Source organism: Pyricularia pennisetigena, chromosome 5, assembly GCF_004337985.1.
Source record: "Pyricularia pennisetigena strain Br36 chromosome 5, whole genome shotgun sequence".
Taxonomy (NCBI): domain Eukaryota; kingdom Fungi; phylum Ascomycota; class Sordariomycetes; order Magnaporthales; family Pyriculariaceae; genus Pyricularia; species Pyricularia pennisetigena.
The window spans coordinates 2101474-2122024 of record NC_043743.1 but is presented as its reverse complement, the minus strand read 5'-3'; the positions used below and the strand labels follow the sequence as shown (position 1 = coordinate 2122024).

At 51.1% G+C, this 20551-nt stretch overlaps 4 protein-coding genes across 4 annotated transcripts in view; 3 read left to right on the top strand and 1 right to left on the bottom strand.

The window, feature by feature from the left end:
- PpBr36_08562 (uncharacterized protein) overlaps positions 1-1401 on the top strand; it is a gene marked incomplete at both ends in the record, with an annotated part of 1971 nt that extends 570 nt beyond the window's left edge. The window contains one exon of the mRNA XM_029895691.1: positions 68-1401. Within this exon, the coding sequence (XP_029746855.1) occupies positions 68-1401 (1334 nt within the window). The remainder of the gene's footprint in view (positions 1-67) is intronic.
- A 1853-nt stretch (positions 1402-3254) lies between these two features.
- PpBr36_08561 (uncharacterized protein) lies at positions 3255-5584 on the bottom strand (the record flags this gene model as incomplete). Its single annotated transcript, XM_029895690.1, has 2 exons — positions 3255-4721; positions 4799-5584. 2 exons carry the CDS (start codon positions 5582-5584, stop codon positions 3255-3257), a joined length of 2253 nt encoding a protein of 750 aa, XP_029746850.1.
- Positions 5585-7364: 1780 nt separating this feature from the next.
- Positions 7365-7514, top strand: PpBr36_08560 (uncharacterized protein; the record flags this gene model as incomplete). Its single annotated transcript, XM_029895689.1, has 1 exon — positions 7365-7514. The coding sequence occupies one exon, from the start codon at positions 7365-7367 to the stop codon at positions 7512-7514; it is 150 nt and encodes a 49-aa protein (XP_029746851.1).
- Positions 7515-14765: 7251 nt separating this feature from the next.
- On the top strand, positions 14766-19007 carry PpBr36_08559 (uncharacterized protein; the record flags this gene model as incomplete). Its single annotated transcript, XM_029895688.1, has 3 exons — positions 14766-14783; positions 15166-18705; positions 18756-19007. 3 exons carry the CDS (start codon positions 14766-14768, stop codon positions 19005-19007), a joined length of 3810 nt encoding a protein of 1269 aa, XP_029747580.1.
- Positions 19008-20551: the final 1544 nt, after the last annotated feature.

Genomic DNA, 20551 nt, shown 5'->3' with positions numbered 1-20551 from the left:
GTCGGCACGATTCCGTCCCCATCTTTTCAAAATACTCTTTATACTCAAAACTTGTCACACCCTTCAGTTCCTCCTGCAAAGGTCGACCTGAAGTCCAGCTCTGCTAGTCACAGCTTCGGCTCCAGTCTCTTCACAACCGCCGCCATTCCCGGCTTAGACGCCCCAGTCTTCACCACGGATTCACAACAGTCACCATGGCTTCCCTCCAGTTCCCCGAGCCTGCCGGCATCATCCGCGCAACAGCACTACCAACACCTGCCACCGCAACAGGACTTTGTTCTGTTCGATACGCCGCGGCGTTCGCATCAACCTAGCCGATCTATATCGCAATCTTCCGCCATCGGAAGTGCCTCTCGCAACCACCCTTCTGCCTCGCCATCAACGCAGAACCAAAGAGTCGCACAGATCATACAGGCTACAGGACATTCGACCACCTCAACGGCTTTCACAAATCGGCTTAGCACGCAGTTCCCAAAACAGTTCTACGCATCCTCAGCACCCACCGCACCTGTGGCCCTAACGGCAGACCGCGCACGACCTGCACGACCGCCTGTGCCTCTGTTCTCTCAAAGTACCGGAAACATCGCCCAGATCCAACCCAAGATGAACAACGCATCAGGTAAATCTTCTCCTTTCTCCATCGCGAGCTCATCGTTGCCATTGCCATCTTCCCAAAGCTTACAATCATCCCATTTAGATCTGGGTCTGGACGATTTCACCGCCTTTGGCGGTGGAGCTTCGGCGTTCCCCTCGCCCGCCATGCCGGGCGTCTTTGACATTTCCTCCACGACTGCGAGCACGATGGGCACCGTCTCTCCACAGGACCTGTTCCTGTCGGACAACTTCATGTCGGCCCCCAACTCGACCGCTCTGACGACCCTCACTTCGCCGTCCCTTTATAATGGGTCTCCCGAGTTTGGCGACAGCTACGATGTCTCTCCAAACTTTGTTGGGAACGACCTGGAATCGGCAGGCGAGTCTGCTTGGTTCCCGCTCTTTCCCCAGGAGAACACCAACGTGGCTGCGCCTCAGGTACCGCAGGAGCTCGCTGCTCCTACGCAGCAACAACAGTCTCCCGCGGCGGGATCTGAGGACCTCGAGGCTGCCCCGTCTCCTGCTCCGCGGCGCAAGTCTGGCAACTCGCCCACATCTTCTGCCGGTCGTCATTCATCAGTCAGTGGAGTCAACGCTCGCCGTCGGGATAAGCCTCTGCCTCCTATCGTTGTCGAGGACCCAACCGACACGGTAGCGATGAAGCGTGCCCGCAACACGCTTGCGGCGCGCAAGTCTCGCGAGCGCAAGGCCATGCGCTTTGAGGAGCTTGAGGACAAACTCGAGAAGCTCACGGCTGAGCGTGACCACTTCAAGAACCTCGCTAAGCAATACGGTGCCCCTGTTTGAACTGCTTTTATTATTGTGCTTTACATCACCACGCTCGGGTGAACTGGAGGGAAGATCTTCTGATGTTCTTGCCTCTGTTTTCATTTTTGTCCTTTCTTATGATAAAAGTTATTGGTGGGCGAGCCGGCAAGAATTTGTTGAGCCATCATGAGGTTCATAGCCAGCGCTCTTGGTTTCCTAGTTATTACGTCCTATCCCATTTATGAGGACTCTCTCCTTGTTTCCTAGGCTTGCATCTTGCACCCCTGTTTGGTGCGGGTAGATTAATTGAATTTTCAACGTTTCCGGTCCTCCGACCCGTCGTTATAGTACATTTCTCTGTAGTGACAAACTTTCAAACTAAATATAGTTCATGCATGCATTTCTGTCTACGCCCTTTAAAGCGCTCCAGTACCTTGTTGCCTGTGATACTGCACTGTCTTCGTAGAGGGTCTTGAAGAGAATCGAGTTTCTCGGTTGATGATAAAACTCGTTAGCTCGCCCATGAGTCCTGGGGCCCTGTGGCAAGCTGTACACCTTGAGCAACGCAAAATGTCACTCTTATAGCTTTTCAACCTCATTATCACAAAGTACAGGAAACATGCTCTTGCTTGAGACACTACGCAAGCTGATGAATACTGCAACATCAGATCGTGCCAGCAGCACGCCTTGTACATCTTCTCTATGCTGTATGGAGATGATATATGGCAGTAACCCACAAAGGCTGCTTTCATTTGCCCCCTTTGATTCAATTTTAAACCAAATTTATCACAAACCTTGTGCTCATTCAACATTCAACTCTGCCGCGACGTAATCTATACTAGGCCCGTTGGCATCCAGATTTGGAACTCGCCTGGGAGGCCGGACTCCTGGTCTCCTGATCCGAATTTAGCAACTCACAAGGAGTCATTGTTGTACTTGACCCTGCCCTTCCCATCAGCGGGAGAGCATTGTTCCTTCCGATGGGCCTGCCATCCCCCTACGACTCAGCGCGATCGATCGGGATGACGGCGTTCGACCACCGAGGCCCCGACGGGGAGCTAACCCCGGGCGAAACGGCCCCCCTCCTGACTGTTGACTGCTGCTCGGTAGGGGGGGGGGGGGGGGGGGGGGGGGGGGGGGGGAGAATTCTGTCACCGACGGGTTAGGGAATTTCCGTTTGTCGGGAATGATTGTCAGGAGGTCGGTAAGTCGGTCGGTAGGGTTTTGGCATAAACAAAAAGAAAATGGGCTTTTTTTTTAATGATGGCATGGTTTGTCGGATCAAAGCAACCGGGGCTGTCCATGTGGGCTGACTTGCATAGAAGAAAAAGAAAAATGAAAAGAAATGACGGTGCAATGCTCATGGGAGATGCTTGTCATTGTTGACACATCGGTCTGTCGGCGGAGAAAACGACACCACCTCTTCCCCCCCGCTGAACAAACAGTAAAATCATGATAGTAAAAACAGACAATCATCAGCAGCCAGCGACAAGTTAAAAGTCAGACAGTATGGGGATGTTTTGCTGTTCCGTCCTAGTTTCCCGGGTGTGATATTTCGAGCATCATGTGGCCATCACAATGCAAAGCCGTTGACGGAATGTGATTTTTTGTTAGTCTGTTGGCATAAGTTCAGCTAGGCGGCAAGTGTTTGTCCCTTACGCGTGATCCCATCAAAGAGGCAAGCAAGTTATCAGCTAGAGACGGAAAGGCGTTGATAGTAGTTACACAAGAAAAAGAAAAAAAAAAGTCACGCCGATCACTTCGCTAGACAACAAGAGAGGGCAAGCTTTGATTCGTGACTTTTTTTTTTTTTTATTCATTTGGTCCTTGTCTCTTTCCCTATCAATCTTATAAACTGAAAAAAAAAGTACTACATATCTCAAGACCTCGGCTCAGTGCGCCTTGACAACACCAGCGGCATCAGCCTGGGCGGCGATCCTCTTCTTGTACGCCTGGACGTCGCCGTTGAACTTCTCAACCGTCCCACCGTCGCAGACCCAGAGGCTCGTGCACACGTTCTGCAGCATGGTGACGTCGTGTGACACCATGAGCACGCCGCCCTGGAACCGATTGAGCGCCTCGGAGAGGGCGTCCATGGCCTCAATATCGAGGTGGTTGGACGGCTCGTCCAGCACGAGGATGTGCGGGTTCGTCAGGGCCAGGCAGGCAAAAGCGACACGCGACTTTTGACCTCCAGAGAGGACCTCCATCTTCTGCAGACCCGTCGTGCCCGTGATGCCAAAGGCGCCCAGCTGCCGACGGTACTCCTCGTCGGTGCGGCCGGGATACGTCTTTGCCATGAAGGACACGGCCGAGACGGTCAGGTCGAGCGCGTCGACGTGGTGCTGGGCGAAGAAGCCGATGCGGAGACGGGGATGCTGTGAGATGATGCCCGAAGTCGGGGTCAGCTTGCTGATGAGGAGCTTCAGCACCGTCGTTTTACCCGCACCGTTGGGGCCGACGATGCCGATTCGCGAATCGAGCTGCACATCCAGGTCGACGTTGCGGAGGAGGATCTTGTCGGGAGTATAGCCGAATGTAACGTCTGACATCTGGACAATTGGTGGCGATAGTTTCTCGACGTCGGGGAAACTGAAATGCACGCTGTACTCGGCCTCTGGTGGCTCCAGCACGGGCATACGCTCCAGCTTCTTGATACGGGACTGGGCCTCGGAGGACTTGGCAGCGTTGTAGCGGAACTTGTCGATGAAGGCCTGGAGGTGGGCTCTCTGTGCCATCTGGTTCTCGTACTCCCTCTTTGCCGTCTTCTTGCGCTCCTCGCGTGTGGCGTAGAAGGTGTCGAAGTTGGCGCCGCGGTAGTAGTCGAGCCTTTGAGAGTGTTGGTGAATGATGTCGGTTGCGACCTCGTTGAGGAAGGCTCTGTCGTGAGACACCACCAGCACCGTACTCGGGTATGATTGCAGATATGTGGAGAGGAATGTGATTGAGGGGACGTCCAACATGTTTGACGGCTCGTCGAGAAGAAGAAGGTCGGGCTCGCAAAACAGCGCCCGTGCAAGAGCGAGACGCATACGCCAACCTCCAGAAAAGGTCTTGGTGGCGAACTGCTGGCGCTCCGGAGAGAAACCAAGACCGGCGAGGATGCTGGCAGCTCGCGACTCGGCCTTGTCGGACTCCATCTCGGCGAGCTTGCCCTGAACATCGCCAAGCGTCTGATCGAGACCCTCTCTCTCGCGATCCAGCTTGGCTGCTTCTTCTGAAGTGTCGGCCATGGATGACCTTTGGGCTTCGATAGCGGCCAGCTTCTCTGTGATCTGAGCCTGCTCCTTGAGAAGCACCTTGCGCCAGACATCGGCATCCAAGACTGCCTGTATGGCTGGAGTATCATCACCAGTAATCTTGGTCGAGGGGCATTATAGAGTTAGCACTATGCTGGCTACTTCAAGATGAAAAGATGACATTGCCAACAACTCACCTCTTGCTCGACGTGAAGAATAGAAATATGTGTCGGAATGGAAACCTCTCTTCGTGAAAGAGCACGAAGCAGCGTAGATTTACCAACACCGTTGTTACCGACAAGACCATACCGATGACCGTAAGAAAGCGTAAGGGTAGTGTCGGTGAGAATCCTGGTGCCCCCGATGGAAACATCCGTGTTCTCGACTTTGATATCCTTGCTCTTTCCCGCAGCCCCAGAGCCCATTTGCAGCGGGTTGACAGCCATGTAAAAGTCCTCGTACGACTGAGCAGGGTCGGGCTGATTGAGCAGGCGGGAAGACTCATACTCGACTGTCTTGAAAGTCTTCTTGCTCTGCTTGGCCGCGATCTTGCGCTCTGCCTTCTCAAGCTTCTTCCGGTCGACCTTTGACTCGACCTTGCGAGCATTGGCGGACTCGAGGTCCACGCCTCCGGTGGACACGGCCAGCGTCGACGACATGTTTCGCTGTGCGCTGACCTGGATGGTCTGGTCGAGACGCTTGACCGAGGGGCCACGTCGCTCGGCCGAGCCGTTGGCCTCGGAGTACTTGTCCACCCACTTGTCGACCAGGGCACGAATCTTCTCCTGGAGCCGGGCGTCAGGGCTGCCCGAGGCGGAGAGGAGGAGCTCGGTGATGACAGATGCCGCCTCGGCCAGCGGCGGCGGCCCCGCGTTGTCCTCCTCGTCGGTCCATGCCGTCGAAGCGTGGGTCAGGTAGCCAACCGAGTACTCCGAGATGACGGGGTCCACATTCGGGAGGATGGCCTTGATATCGGTCTCCATGTCGCGGGGGCTGACCTTGCCTCACCTTGGCTCAAGTTCCGGTGCCGGTGCCAGTGCCGACGGGTTCAAATCACGGAGTGGCACTGTTGCAAGACGGAGGGTACCCCGGATGAGACCAGGTTATCCCGATAATTTTCGAGATGGCTACCACAGTTCTAGAAGCTGCAGGCGTGTAATTACGCCGCTGTGCGTGGCAGGGGCCTTTTGGTTCTTGGTTGGCAAGGTTTGTGCTGGAGCTCAAAACGCCGGTGAGATTGTACCCAGTCTCAGTCAGACTTTTGCTAGGTTTCGATGGATCCTGATTCAACTGCAGGATTCGAGACTAAACCATAAGAGAGAAAACTAAGCAGATTGTTTCTGACCTAAGATCGTTCTGCGGTCATATCATCTCGCCAACACTGACGATGTTTGATAGCATTGATACAAGATCTCAAGTGGCTCGAGATTTTAGTGGGGCTACTTGGTGGTGTAGAGGGGTAGAAACCACCCCCATCAGAAAACTGGGGTTCTTAGATGACTGTTGATTGGCTGAAACACGAAACGTCCAAATTCAGCCACAACTCAGAGCAACTTTCTGTTCGACCAAGAATAACAGTAATAACATGAAATTTGTAAACATGTCGCTCATCAACAAACTTAAAACAAACAAATGAACAAAAGACAGCTTGTCGCTTGACCAGTACCTCAAATGTCTTTGTATCCTGTCACCAAGGGAGTTTTACCAGCTCCGACACAGCTTCACACTTCTTTTCCTCCCTAGGTGCCATACAGTACAAGTACAGTCTTGACAGTATAGCTAACGATTGAAATCAAATTGCTACGATATGGCGGCCTATCGATCTAACCGAGATCCAACTGTCTCGAATCAATCTCGCCTACTCAGATTATTGGCAAAGCTCTTGGCAGTGCAGCAACAAAGAAAAAATCCGGTCCAACTGGACAAGCTCAGTCTCCCCAATGACGCGAGATTCTCACGTCAAGCCCTACCAAGTTCATACCGTCCAATGATTACGCGCAACCACACACCATCTGACGCCCACCTTCAAAAGCCCTATAGCAACGAAAGGTTATGAGTGGAATGGAGCCAGTTATGTCTGGGGAAGCTCAGCTCACCTGGCTGATGTCGAGTTTCTTTCTGATCTGCAGTACCTACGAAGGAGAACCCCTTTCTGGATAGATAGTTGACCAGAAGTGTAATCTTTAGCTAAGTATTCAAAGCTAGCCGGTATTTCCAGGGTATTTCAGGGCCCTGAAACGAATGCCAGTGACAACGGTGAGCAAGAGGTGACGGACAAGACAATACCATCCATGATTAACTCGACCGCCGATCCAATTCCAGCCGGCACACCAGCCAAGAACACGAATGAGGCGCCACCTCGGCCTTCTCTTTCACCGGCTCCAGAAAAGGCACGCGGCAATTTCTTTGCTCGGCACCAAATAGCTTATGTTCATACTGTATGTGGTTTTGAAGGAATACGACCCCCTCCCCCACTGCGGCACGGGCGGGGTGCTGTTGATAGACACTGATACTATTTTTTTTTTTTTTTTTTTTTTTTGCCTATTTTGTGATTTTTATTGTTAATTGTAGCTATTATGTTTCCTCCGGAATATAATTCATACTGCGTAGTGGACCGATTAATAAGTAATAAGCAGGCTCTGAGCTGACAAAAAAAAAAGAGAGTCCGTCTCAAGCAATGACCTCACAAGGACCAAAACGAGACATCGGCGACAGCCACCTGTAACGAACTGCAGTGTTTCTCCATGGTCACCGGCCCACTACATGCACGCCTTGCCCTGGCTGCCGACAAGCCGGATCCTGACCGGCGAACAAGCGAGAATTTCCAAACCGTCACGCCATGCAATTTTTCGGACCTTTTCGCGTGTCTACGCCACGAGCTCCTCACCCAAGGCAGGGGTTTGTTGTCTTTGAATCCGGGAGCACCAGGCACAGGGCTCCATTCGCTATTTGCTGCTGCGGGACGGTTTTTATCTTTTATCTTTTATTTTATTTTATGTCCTTCACCCAAACACAAGAACATGGAACTCCTGGACTGCTCGACTGAAGCACGGCTTGCCGTCAATATTGTCCGTCCTTTCATTTTCGTCAGCCTGCAACATTTGACTCGCGGATGAGAGATCCGCCTACCATTCCTTACCAATATGGTAATACGAACCGAATATCATCAAATCCCTAGCCATCATAAATCAAAAAAGGCCGCCCAAAAGAGCCAATGCATGGGACGACTGTTTTTTGTGATCCGGGGTAAGCCGTTTGGGCGAGGCCGGGGTGGCATGGTTTGGCCAGGCTCAAGGACAAGCACAAGCGAAAGAAAAAAACCAGGAATGCATAATAATCCCGCCGTCATATCGACGTCGTTATTCCCCCGAATTCCTGCTTCCTCGTGCTTGAAACCATATGGCATTATTCCGCGAGTTCCTTTTCAAATCCGAAACCTTTAAACCGCCGTAATTGACATCTTTGTTTTTTTTTTTCCCCAGGGTATTAGGATTTGGTGTACTGTAAAATGTTTGTTTACTTCAGAGTTCTACCTGGCTGGCCAGGTAGGCAAGTAAACCTCTAATACGTTGAAATGATTGGACGAGGGCCTTGCCCTCAAATATGGTGGCGGTGTCGAGTTTCCATCTAATAATAATTACTGTACACAGTGTTTTTCAGCAGCTCCACCAAAACAGCACATAAGAATCCAGAACCTCTACCACACCCCCACAGACCCGGTGTGCCGGCATCCCAAAACAAGCTGCCATCCAATCCATCATCCACCAGCTGTAGCCCTGATACAAGATTATAAGTAACGCGTAATAAGACAGTTACGATGTACCAGTAGCAAGATTCAGGAGGGGGCTCAACCAAGCAAAGTTGACAGAACCTGGCAAATCTTACCGTACTAGGATAGAATACAGTATACTACGGATAGAGAGAATTTCTAGCTCCAGCAACAAGATTGTCGAGTCTCGTTTTGATAATTCGGCTTATCCGCATACGGCTTTTACCCACGCAGATCCTTTGCTCCATGCAAGTCATAATATACCTCACAGATGGCCTGGACGAATCCTACGCCTCCTCTCCTCAACCCACAATTGTGTGCATCACTGTTTTGCTTACTCGTTGTTCTGGTACGATTTCAATGCAAGCTTACCTGCGTTTACGGTAGATTGTTGCATTTTTTTATCGCCTGCATGAGGTACCCCCGGCGGATGTATCGGAACAACTCAGTAAAAGCAAGGCAAGAGAGCAACAAAAACAGTTGATAACCAACCAAGGCAGCGTTTCATCAGTATAGCCAGCGAGACGAGGTGCTACTATGCCAAGATATCTACGCGCTGTTTGTTGTGTTTTTATAAAGGAGTAAACATAATACTGGCTCCCTTGCCCAAGCTACCTTGCTGAATCCGCGGCTATAGGGAATGGATGGAGATGAGTTTTTTTTTCTCCTCTCTGCAGTACTCGACCTGTCCCTGCAAAGTGAGAACCGCGAGTACCTGCAGCACTATAACATAGTACAATGGAAGAGAATGGAAGAAATCAAATCATGACAGAAAAAGATCCGACTATTTCTCTGTCCAGTGAAAAAAAAAAAAAAAAAAGTAAAGGCAATACTTAATTAATCATATAAAAAACTGGTCCTGATTTCGACTCACTTTGCGGGGATGCCCCGGGTTTTCAGTGGCGACCTTGGCCCGGCCGGCTGTTCTTTACGAAAATCAGGGCCCCACCCTCCGATCGGGGATCCGATGTTGCCGGGCTCTTGGGGTGCGGGGCAACAACAACAACAACAACAACAACAAAAAAAAAAAAAAAATTGGGTACGGCGCGTCTTTTTTGTTAGCGCGTTGTGCCTTGATTTGGTTTGTTTTTTCCTCACTCGCCTTAGTTGTAAGGGGCGGGCTAGCGACGCATCTCGAATGGCGCGATGGTACGCAAGCAATCTGCAGCAATCCGAGACGTTTAACTCACTACGGTTTAGTCTCCCAAGAATACAACCGATCAAAACCAAGGATTTGTTGTTGATGCGTCACGGGTTGCCCATTCGTTTTGGGTGTGGTCACCCCACCTGGCCATTCACTATTTTTTTTTTTTTTTTTTTTGTTTATTTACAAATGGAGAGGGAAAAACAGATTTGTGGCAGAGGTCCGACCAAAAAGACCGAACCCCGCTCCATTTTGGGGGGAAAAAGATTCAATGCTACACTGAAAAGTAAACAAAAACAATGGGACGGTGCTCCCACAAGGTTTCAGGTCAGGTTTTTTTTTCTTATTTTTCTTCCTTTTTTTCTCTCCCTTTTTGCCTGGTTGCTTGGTTGCCTGATCTCCCTAAATCGCCACTCATTGCAACCCTACCTGCTGCTCTCGCTTCTCATTCCGCTTTCGTGAATGCTGCTGTGTTTTATGAGATGCCGGCTCTTCGTACTGTGATGCAGTAACAAGCGCCGGGCTTCCCAATCGGGTATTTAGCTCATCCCGCTTCGTGTACAGAGCAGGTGGGCAAGGAGAATGATCACCGTTCCCCTTGTGCCTTGCCGTCGCAGCAATAATAGCAGCAATTGCAACTACATCGGCAATTAATTGTTGTCGCGTGCCTAGCCGGGCTTCTATGCAACCCTTGCATAAGGAGAGAAAGAATGTGATATTAGCATACGGAATATTATGGCTAGGGATTGTTTCCCCGGTGTCACGATAAGCCTTTCGAAACTGATATAGCCTTTGTTCTTGCTTTCGCGGCCGGGTTGTGGCATTCAAGTAGGATGGCACAGGGCGCACCAGACCCACGCAAGCGACCGGTATGCTTTCCGCGGCGGTGTGTTGTTCCCATGGCCTATTGCCCAGTTATCGCCTGTTTTATTTCCAGGATTTTCTTCTCTTTATCAGGACGGCCAAGCGAATTTGCAAGCGGCTACCGGCACCTCTTCTTCTGTGACTCAGTTTTGTGTAAGGAGGCTCCAGCAAGGAGCGATATACAAGTTTGTTTCGCCTATGCGAGTATCTTGACGGTACCCGGGTCGCCGATTACAAGAAACAAAATATCGAGAAACGGTTTGGGTTGTCCTGAGCTCTGTACCACTGCACAGCGAAGACCACTTCCGTCATATAAGACAAGAGATAGGATAATACACGCAGGACATAGTATACAAAGAGGCTGAAAGCTGAATGGAGATAGGGCCTCCAGCTCTTAGCGGCACAGATCCAAGACAAATTGCGCGGGGGGGCGAGACTCGGCCAGGCCTGCCAGGTGAAGTGGCTGCATGTCACATGCAGTAGAACCTCGAAAGGAATAAAGATCATTGTTTTGCCATACCATACCTTAGTATCAGGGAACCAATTCAGCCGCTGGACTCTGCCAACTTTCCCATAGGTTCGGGAGAGGACTGATCAACCAACAGTAATGCTCCATCTAGGGTTGTGCTGTGTCCCTTGTCGGAGACACCAAAGGACAAAAGGGATAAGATGATACCCGGCCTTTGCCAGGGGGCCCAGCTGTGGCTGAGAGGCAGCATTTTAACTGGGTTTTGAATGACTTGCCTGACCTACGCACCCTGCGCCCTGCTCTGTATCCTTGTGTGTACAGCGCACACTAGACATGCATGCAGTAGGCTGTAGCAGATATGTAATTGTGTAGCGAGGGCCTGTGGGATGCAAGAAGCCGCTGCCAGTTTACAGGAAAAATCACCGAAGAAGCAAAAAGCCGATTTTTTTCGAAGCGCCCGCGGATCGGTTCCTCGTTGAAGATGGGGATTTTTTTTTTTTTTTTTTTTTTTTACAGGCATTGGTCTCTAAATGACGCGAGCCGAGGTGGCTGTCAAACGCCAAATAATCAAATGGCCATTGATGCGATGCACCTAGGCGCCAGGCGCTTGCCCACTGCCCTTGTCAAGTACCTAGGGCATGGAAAATGCAAGGGAGCGTGAAACACACGGTAACAAAATGAAAATAAAAAGAAGGCAGCAGATAGTCCATGGTACGGGCCTCTCCGAAAAAAGCCGACTATTGAGTGTAATCGACTGGGTTCGGCTCGGGTAATCAAGACGCCAGTGACACTATTGACGTCCAGTTGTCTCTCTTCCTGGCTTCGCATCTCGGGTGGACACATGGGTGGAGGACCAGGCGAGGACGAGCAAAGGATTGAAAAAAAAAAAAAAAAAAAAAAAGAACAGTAATAATAAAGAGAGGGAGGATGTGATGACATCCATGTGTGCGGGATAGAGACCCGGATTCAGGCGTTACTCCCGTGCGGGTGCTCGTTCCGTGTGCGGTTTCTGTTGTTTGTCTCTCGAGCTCACTGTGGTGGACTCACTGTGGCTGCCGGGAAGTTGGTATATTATGCATAAGTGGAGCGTGATATAAGGAGTGGGCGCCCGTTCGCCGGTTTTTATTTGGGCTCTTCATTTTGCAAGGGCAGGGTTTATCCCTCGCTCAAAATCAGGGAGTTCAGCAACCTCCTCTTTCGAAGAGAGAAAAACAAAGCCCACACACAAGTGAATACCGTTGTAGCAGAGGAGAAATAAATCACGAGGAATTGGGGAAATGGCTGAAAAAGAAATGAAGAAAAGACGGTGAGTAAGTATGAGAATGGAGAGAACTAATGTAACAACAATACCAAAGTACAGAGTACTAGACCTTACAAAGTAAAATGAAGTCCAAAGATAGCTCCGCAAACCAACCTGGTAGCTGATTTAATATACATACCTTTAGACCGTGCTCGCCACGTTGGTGGAATCGCTGCGACTCGCCCTGGAAAATAACCCGCCCTGCACGGAATTACAATGGATGCAGCGTCAGATTGGACTTGTTCATGCCAACCATTTCGTTGGTCCAAATTCAAGAGTCCCAAGCCCGCCGAGCTAGGATCATGCATCAAAGGTGCGCAAGCGAGAGTTAATACGCAAGGTAAGGTGGTAATAGCCTGTCAGCTCATGCTCGCGCGTATTGTCAATCCGGGTTATTTCATATTAACATGCATGAATGCATGGTAATTTGGGTCACATAAAAAAAAACCAAAAAAAAAACCAAAAAAAAAACCAAAAAAAAAAAAAAAAAACCAGGAGCAAAAGGACGGAATATAGGAAGAAACGAAAAAGTTTCCACCAAGCAATAGACCGTGCAATAGGAATGTAAACGGTAATTGTTCTACTTCTTCTGCATACCGACCGTGCGAGCGCACTGCCGTAGTCTCCCTTCGTTTCCTGAGGCACGTCGCCTGAGTGCAGTGCGGTCGCCTAGTCCTGCAGGGCATGCGCATCGCAGGGTGCATCAGCCCGAGCGGTGGTGTATGTTTTGTTTTGTTTTCTTATTTTGGTCTGTCTTGCAGCCAGCCCAGTTGGCATGCAGGAAGGGCTTGCTTGCTGACTGACGGTCGGGCCCTTTTTTTCTGCGATGCCACCACTGACTGGTCATTTATTTTGTCTTGCACCCTCGTCACCGCCTGTTGCGCTCGATCTGAAGAGCAGCATCGTTTCCAAGAATGGGTGGCGATCCCCGATTTGGCGATATTACAGGGCGGCGTTAACCGTGGCCCAGCCCTTGCCGCTGAGATGACCTCTGCAGACTGTGGGCTCCTTTCACGGATACGGTACGAAACTGCGAATTATGGTCTCACAGTTTATCCCGGTGCTAGGTCCCAGGTCTTAGATCGATCACTGCGAACCATAGATTAAAACAAGACGAGACACGAAACGAGTAAAATTGAGGTAGAAAAATGAAAAAGTAGAGATGCTCAGTTCGGTTGTTTAATCACTTGCAAAGTTACTTTGCGTCTCTCTCTGCTAGTTTTGTCAAGCCCATATCAACAAGAAAAAGGGTAATATTATAAACTTAACGATAAACTACGAGCCACGCCCGTTGGTTCGTGACCATGCACGGTAACACACCTAAAATTGGGATTAAAAGCAAATGCCAATTAAGACCGACGTGTGAGATTTGGCTGGTGTGGTATTAGCGAGCCCAGCGCTGGGGCTTTTGTTGACGCAACCCGACGCCGAAATTTGGGGCCAGCAATTGGGGATTGGATGGGACCAAAACTGGCTCTGGTCTTGCCTGGGTCCATTATACCTAGCTTGCTGGTGGATAATGGTAGGGACAATCCAAGCTTGTTTTGGAAGTAAATTACACCACATGCCAGAAGGCTTCTGGAAAGAACAATTTATTTCAAAGAATCAATATCCAACCAAAAGCCTTGGCAGGCTCGAGGAACAGACAGTGGAGAGGGCAGAAAGAGTCAGTACTTTTTTTCAGTCAGGAGGGGAAAAAGGGAAACAAAACAAAACAAAGCAAAATGAAATAAAGATGAACATGTTGTATCTGATGTTCAATGCAATCATCTCTAGGATTGCATGCTTGAGTGAATTTGGATGATTAGTGACAGCTTGGGGTAGCCCAGGCCGCCCTCGAGGCCGACTTGACGATTTGGGATACAACCAAAACAAATCCGTAGCCTGTCCTTGTTGACATTGAAAGCAGAGCGGAGGGGAAAAGAAGGCCACGGCCAGCCCAACTCATCCCTGCTCCGTGCCGTGCCTGTCGGGAACCGTGACCTAGGACTCCACCCCGTCCCTGAGGGACCAACCAGGAGGCGTATACTTGTTTGTTGTTCCAATTATCAGTGACCAGTAAAATCCACCAGGCAATACCCATCCATCCATCCATACAGGCCCCGACGCACCACACCCAGTTCCGCAGCAGCAAGCACTGACTTGACTTTCATTGAACGGACGCTACTGCACTGTGCCAAAGCGTCGACCTTGAGCTGCAATGGAAATAATTTCCTGCTAAGCTGCACTCCGCATTCTTTACTCTGAGCTGCAGCAGTCAACCAGTCAGGTCTGCCCTGTCTGTCTTTCCGTCACATCTTTCTTGTTCCTGTAAGGGATTTTTTTTATTGTTTTTTTGGGTGTTTGTTTTCTTTTCCCGTAACCTCACCAAACCGAGCAAAACGACGGAAAAGAGCCTCCCGACTTCAGGGCAGGACCTGACCAACGAGACGAAGAAACGACGACGAAACGACCACAATCCCACGATTTACCTGGCCGTCTTGAATGTGTCACGTCACGAATCTACAATGCAATTTATGATTCAATGACCACTGAGCAGCAGCGCCAGCGCCAGCTACGCTTCCTCCACCCTGACCTTCCGCGGCCGTCGCCCATCGATCTGATATTGCACCGTCAAGATGCACGCGGTGCCAAGTGTAAGTTTGGAGGGCGTCTATTCGACCAGCATGCATGGAAAACGCGTCAGGGCAAGGCATCCCGGCAATATCGAGGTCCTCAGCGTGATTATACCCAGTCCAGCACCACACGATTCGCTCTCTGGCATCCGCTTCGGGTCTTCACCATCACAAATCCTTGAATCACTGGCATTTTGTTCACACCTGGCTCAGGCTGCACCGAACGCCGAGTGGCTTGGGAAATGGTTCTCTGAAGCTTTATATGGTACTGGCGTTCCCTACCTGCCAGCAAGGCCTGAGCTTCATATGCCTGCAGTTATAGTGACGCGCTTAGTGATATTTTTATTTGGTGTTACTTGGTCCTTGAGATGATTCTTACCAGCTTTTTTTTGTTCGTCTGCAGATCGTTGGCACCGGGTCGGTCGTTGCTGCGGCCACTGTGGGTTTGGTGTTTGCTCAGCCCTCTGAGCCGACACCTCAAAGGCCGCCCTCCCACAAGAGAAAGTTGACACTCGACTATGGTAGCCTTAGAGGTTTCTCGAGGCCAAACACAAGACCCAGCACGAGCGCAACAACGACTGGAGCTATGAACGACCGAATTTTTACGTCGTCCTCGAGACCACCGCCCATACCCTTGGCACCGAGTTCCATAAACGTAACCCGTTCATCACAGGATTCGAGCCAAGCTCCATTACAGACCACGCCTCCAAAGCCGACGAGCAGGAGACCGTCGTTTGCAAGGCAAAGAGAAGGCGTCCCACCGCCAATAGCAGAGAGTGTACGGGACTCGGTATCCTCCAATGGGTCGTGGATGCGTCGGCTTTCGTTGCGGCCCTTGTCACAGCAGGGTAGCCCTAGGTCTAGCCTTGGTCCCGACTCGTCTTCGTTCAAGAGCTGGGTTAATGGTTCTAGCGGCCCAACACTCTCACCGATTTTCGATCAGCCGCCTCAAATACCCCCAAATAAGCTTGTGAAGCGTACCCCTTCCTCGAAGCATACCGACGCCAAAGAAGGCAGTGTGTTATCCAGGAGAGGGTCCCGGTCCCATATTCCTTCATTGCGCCGGCCAGCCACGAGTCATCAGAGGTCGGCAACGTTAGCACAAATGCAATTCCAGGAGATTGTGGCGGATATGCCGTCTGCATCACCCATGTGCTCAATTGAACAGAGTAGGAGGCCCAGTCTCTCCATGAGGAGACCGCTCGAAATCCCGGAGGAGGAGCCGTCGATGTGGAATTGGAGCTCCTACTTTCACTCAAAAGTGTTGGTTAGTTCGGGTACCAAGGGAAGCTCTGGGACAGTTGTCGAGGCCGCCAGCCCAGGACCGAGTTTGCTGCCCAGAAAGAGTTTACATGTGCGCAAGGGGAGCATGCCACGTGCCTATTTGATCAATACAGCGATGATGACGAGCGCGAATGCATCAAACTCTCCGGATCCGCTGAACCTTGGACCAGCCACCGCCACACCCTCCCCGCTCCCACAGCCCCTGGCCGCCGATCAAGCTAGCGCAAGCGCTTTGGCCGACTCTCCCTCGACCCAATCAAATGGTCCCTCGGGCAGCCCCGAAGAAACGCCTTCGAAACGGCCGCGACGGTCGATTTCGATGCACTTTAGCTCTCCAACTAGCTGGATTTCCAAGACAGGTAGCATACGACGCCCGAAGAGGGGCTCCAACCAGAAAAGTGGAACTGGGCGGATTGTGTCAGCGCCAATTCGCACTACTTCCCCAATTCAGCCTCAGATTTGCGTCAAGCAGGATTTTGTGCACTCACATTCTCCGCCCGCATTTCCTGTTAAGGACCATGCAGGCACACCCAAGATCTTGGACACGCCTACCCCGTTGCACACCTCTCGCGTGGTCACTCGTCAACGAAACTCATCCTCCCCTCTCCCAACACCCTCACCGCTGTCGAGCTTCAATTTTGATTCATATCCGTTTGGGGCCTCGACCGCTACTACCTCGCCCCGCAGACCAGATACGCTTATGCCCTCCACCCACTCTCTGCAGCCCAGTCCCATCCTGTCGTCGTCGTCGCGATTTCTTCTGACAACCCATAGTCGTGATGTGTCCAACGAGAGGGCGTCCACGCTAGCTGGGTCCGACTCTGAAATGAGGACTTTTTCTTCTGGAGATGATGATGACACAGACCTCAAGAGTGACACCCTGTACGACTCTCTTCGCACCACAGGCTCGGCTCGCATCAGGGATGTCGACACGCCACTCGAGTCCATGTTCGACGAGTCACCGCCTAGCACAGCAGGTAACCCCAAGACCAAGCGTCTCTCCATCCAGGAAATTCTTGGTCGGTCGTGGGATGGGGACACAAAGATCATGGAGGAGGATGAGGGGGCTTCTACACCAATGCGAATTAACGATTCTCCCAAGCGCGATATGGACTTTATCGGCTGCGAGGATCTCTCCTCCAAGCTCACCGGACGGACAATAGATATCTCCCTCGCCAATCGCGATATGGGCCGCATGTCTCTGGACGATGATGACGACTTTGACTGGGCACGTGACGACGAGAACGGTCTCTCAAACCACCTATCACCCCCGTTGAGCTCTATGAACCTGAGGGGAGCCAGCCCGAACATCAGGCTCGCGTTGTCAGATATCAGTGGCAACGGCAACGTCGGTATTGCTCGTAGCGATTCCGGAATTGAGCGGCCAGAAAGACCGCGAAGTAACGTCTTTGACTGGAGTGAGCCACCTAGCCACGAAAGACTCGACCTGGGTGGGCATTCTCCGAGGCCGAAAACGGTGCATGGAAAGCAAGAGATGGACGTAAGGGGTGGTCGGGCATCTAACCGCAAAGGTCCCGCCGTCGCACACGTTCGGAGCCAAAGTGTCCCTGTCGTTCCTGACCTCACCGAGCCAGTCAAAACTAACAACAAATTCCGTACTTGGGCATCTGGCCCGATGAACGTCAGTGAAGACTGGGAGGACGACTTCGACTTTGATGAAGATCCGGCCAGCCCCCAGGAGGGAGACATGTCGTCATCATTCGCCATGATCGTTCCCGCATCTATCCAGGCTACGCAGCCCACTGTCAAGGCTCACTCTGGCCAGATTCGCGAGCTGTCCCTCTTGGTCAATGGCCTCAAGCGTCTGTGTCGGCTTGGTCGGGAACTGAAGCTGATGGATGAATCTGCTGAATTGTGGCGAGAGGCCGAGAACATCATCAAGCTGGCATCTCCCGATGAAGACGAAGAAGCAAACCTGGTCGAAGATGTCGAAGGTTCCACCAAATCTGATGCATCGTCAACCAATGATCAGTTCGTTGACGAAGGCTTTGACTCCGAGGCTGTGGGCTATGCTGGAGATGTGGCCGTCCTGCCAATGCCAGATATGTCAAAGACAGCGGTCGTGCGCGAGCGCGAGGTGGTGCGCAGACGATCCGTCTTTGCTCCAGAAGACGACATCTTTGGGGGATCTTGGCCTTTGCCTGACGAGAGCAAAGTATCGCGACCGGCAACCCCCGATCATGACCGCGAGACCAATACACCGGACAGTGCCATGATCTCCTCAGTCATGGAGGCCATGCAACAGCAACGCCGCTCTTCATCCGCCCCTGTCAAAGGGAGTGCCAGGAAAACCACTCCAGGGAGCAGCTCCGAGCTTTTCTTCGACACAAACAGTCTTCAGGAGCTTGTGAAACAGGCAAACGTCTTGTTCCACAACCTTTCCGATATTGTTCGCCGTGCAGAACTCATCACACAAAGTCCCGTTAGCACGCCGAAGCGTGAGAAGCACCTGAGACGTGATGGCAGTCCGGCCTTCACGCGGGTGTTCACGGACCCATCCGCGGTACCTCTTACCCCTCCAAAATCTCATAGGCTGCTAAAGAGCCAAAGCAATAACTCGGTGAACGGTGGACGGCCGCCGATCGAGTCTAGAGGATCCCCTGCGAACGGACTAAGCCAGCGGATGCAGATGATGACCGTGAGCTGAACCAAATAGTTGAGATGGATCATCCACGTTTAATGAGGCAGCGAGGGAGCAGAGGATCCATCTTTGATATTACACTATCCGTCGACCATCCCCCAAACACATTGCTGTGTGTTTTCGACATCCATATTACCACAAGTCCCGTGACCCGGGCAATCACTCCTCGATCATCGCCCTCGCGTTCCAGCACCATGGATGGCTGGCGCCGCGTTGCATGGGACTACCCCAAGACGAATGCCACCGTGACTGCAGGTCACGCGAGAAGACCCTTTCACGAGGCCCACTTTACTCACTGATAACGCCATACTGTATATGTACGAATATCATTCGAGACAAAGATTAAAGATTATGGGGGTTAGTTCCTTATTTCTTCTTATTGCGTCGTATGTCCGTTTTTCTTGTGTTAGCAGGGTTGCATAAAGAGTGGTTGATTTTTTCGTTTGTTTTGGGCTTGCATCCACTATAATATTTCTTTTAGCCCTGGCGGTTCGTTCTCGCTCGCATTTGTTCTTTTTCATTTTGGTGTTGGTGTCTCTTTTTTTTTTTTTTCTCCGCATTGCTTGTCTGAGTTTACTAGCTGTATTTCTTCGGCTTCCCTTGTCGTGGCTTGTTGTTTCCGCTCAAGGGTATACACAAAATTATGGGAGCGAAATTGGTAAATGATTTGCTGGGATAGCATCATAAAGACTGCGAGATTGGAGGGGTGGAGGAAGTCATGATGATTAGACTGGAAGGACGCCGTGAGTCCATCGGCTGAGAGATGCTAAGAAGAAACCGCCATTATGGATGGATTGGTTTAGATATTGTGCCACCGAATGTGGACGTATTCCCGGCGTGTCGATATGACGGTCGAACGGATGATTCGGACCAAGGATCGCCGTTAGAAAGAGAGTCAGAAGAGAGATGGAGAGAAAGACATCAATGATAACGTCTTTTCATGGCGCAAAATTTGTCCCATAGGCTTTGCCACGTGCCTTTAGAGCTGTCTGATTTCCTGCTTGGTACCCAGATACAAGAACATGTCGGCTATCGTAACCAGTCGTTGCGGTGTCCTCTGGCAAAAGATGGGGAAACCCCATGCATTGATCTACGAACGAAGCGGTAAGACGCCGCGTCACGGACTTGCCGATTCTCCACGCTCTGCTTCCCGTCCCACTCGGAGAACTTTTGGCTTCTCTGCATTGGCTCGTTGCCATATGTTTGGTACGAGGCAAATGCGGGCAGTGTTGGGCACCTGTGCATGCAGATGACATGTCGCTTTCTTCGCCGTCCTGTCCTTGCGAATCAGCTGACTGGCAGGAGTGCCGAGGCGACACACAAAGTAGAAAACAGACAAACACGCTGCCTACGAAGGGCCCGGGTTTGAGGCATTTCATCCCTTGTCTTTTGTATCGGTTCTTTTTTGGGGGTGGGGGATGCATCTGAACACGTCTGCGTGTTGCATTTGAGCGTCAAAATCAGCACTCCTTTCTCTCTCGAGGGCGGAGGAGTTTACATGTGTATTCCTTGGGTGAGGTTTGACACAGGGACAGTTATCTTTCTTTCATTTTCGACTTACATCTGTTGGAACAGCCTATGAGAACCTCTCATAGGTGGATTGATATTGTATCAGACGAATCTTGTACAACTGATTGCCGAGCCGATGAACCCCGGCATCGGCCAAGTCGGTGCCAAGCAGGGAAACCCGTGTTATTGCAGGGACATCCCATGATAGACAACGTTTTTGGGGCTCGTTAGTTGGCAAGGATGGTGAGTGGCGGTTGCCATAGGTTGATCATTCTCTGCTTCTTTTGTTCTACTCTTATTTGCTTCTTTTGCTCTACTCTTGCTTGCTTTTTTT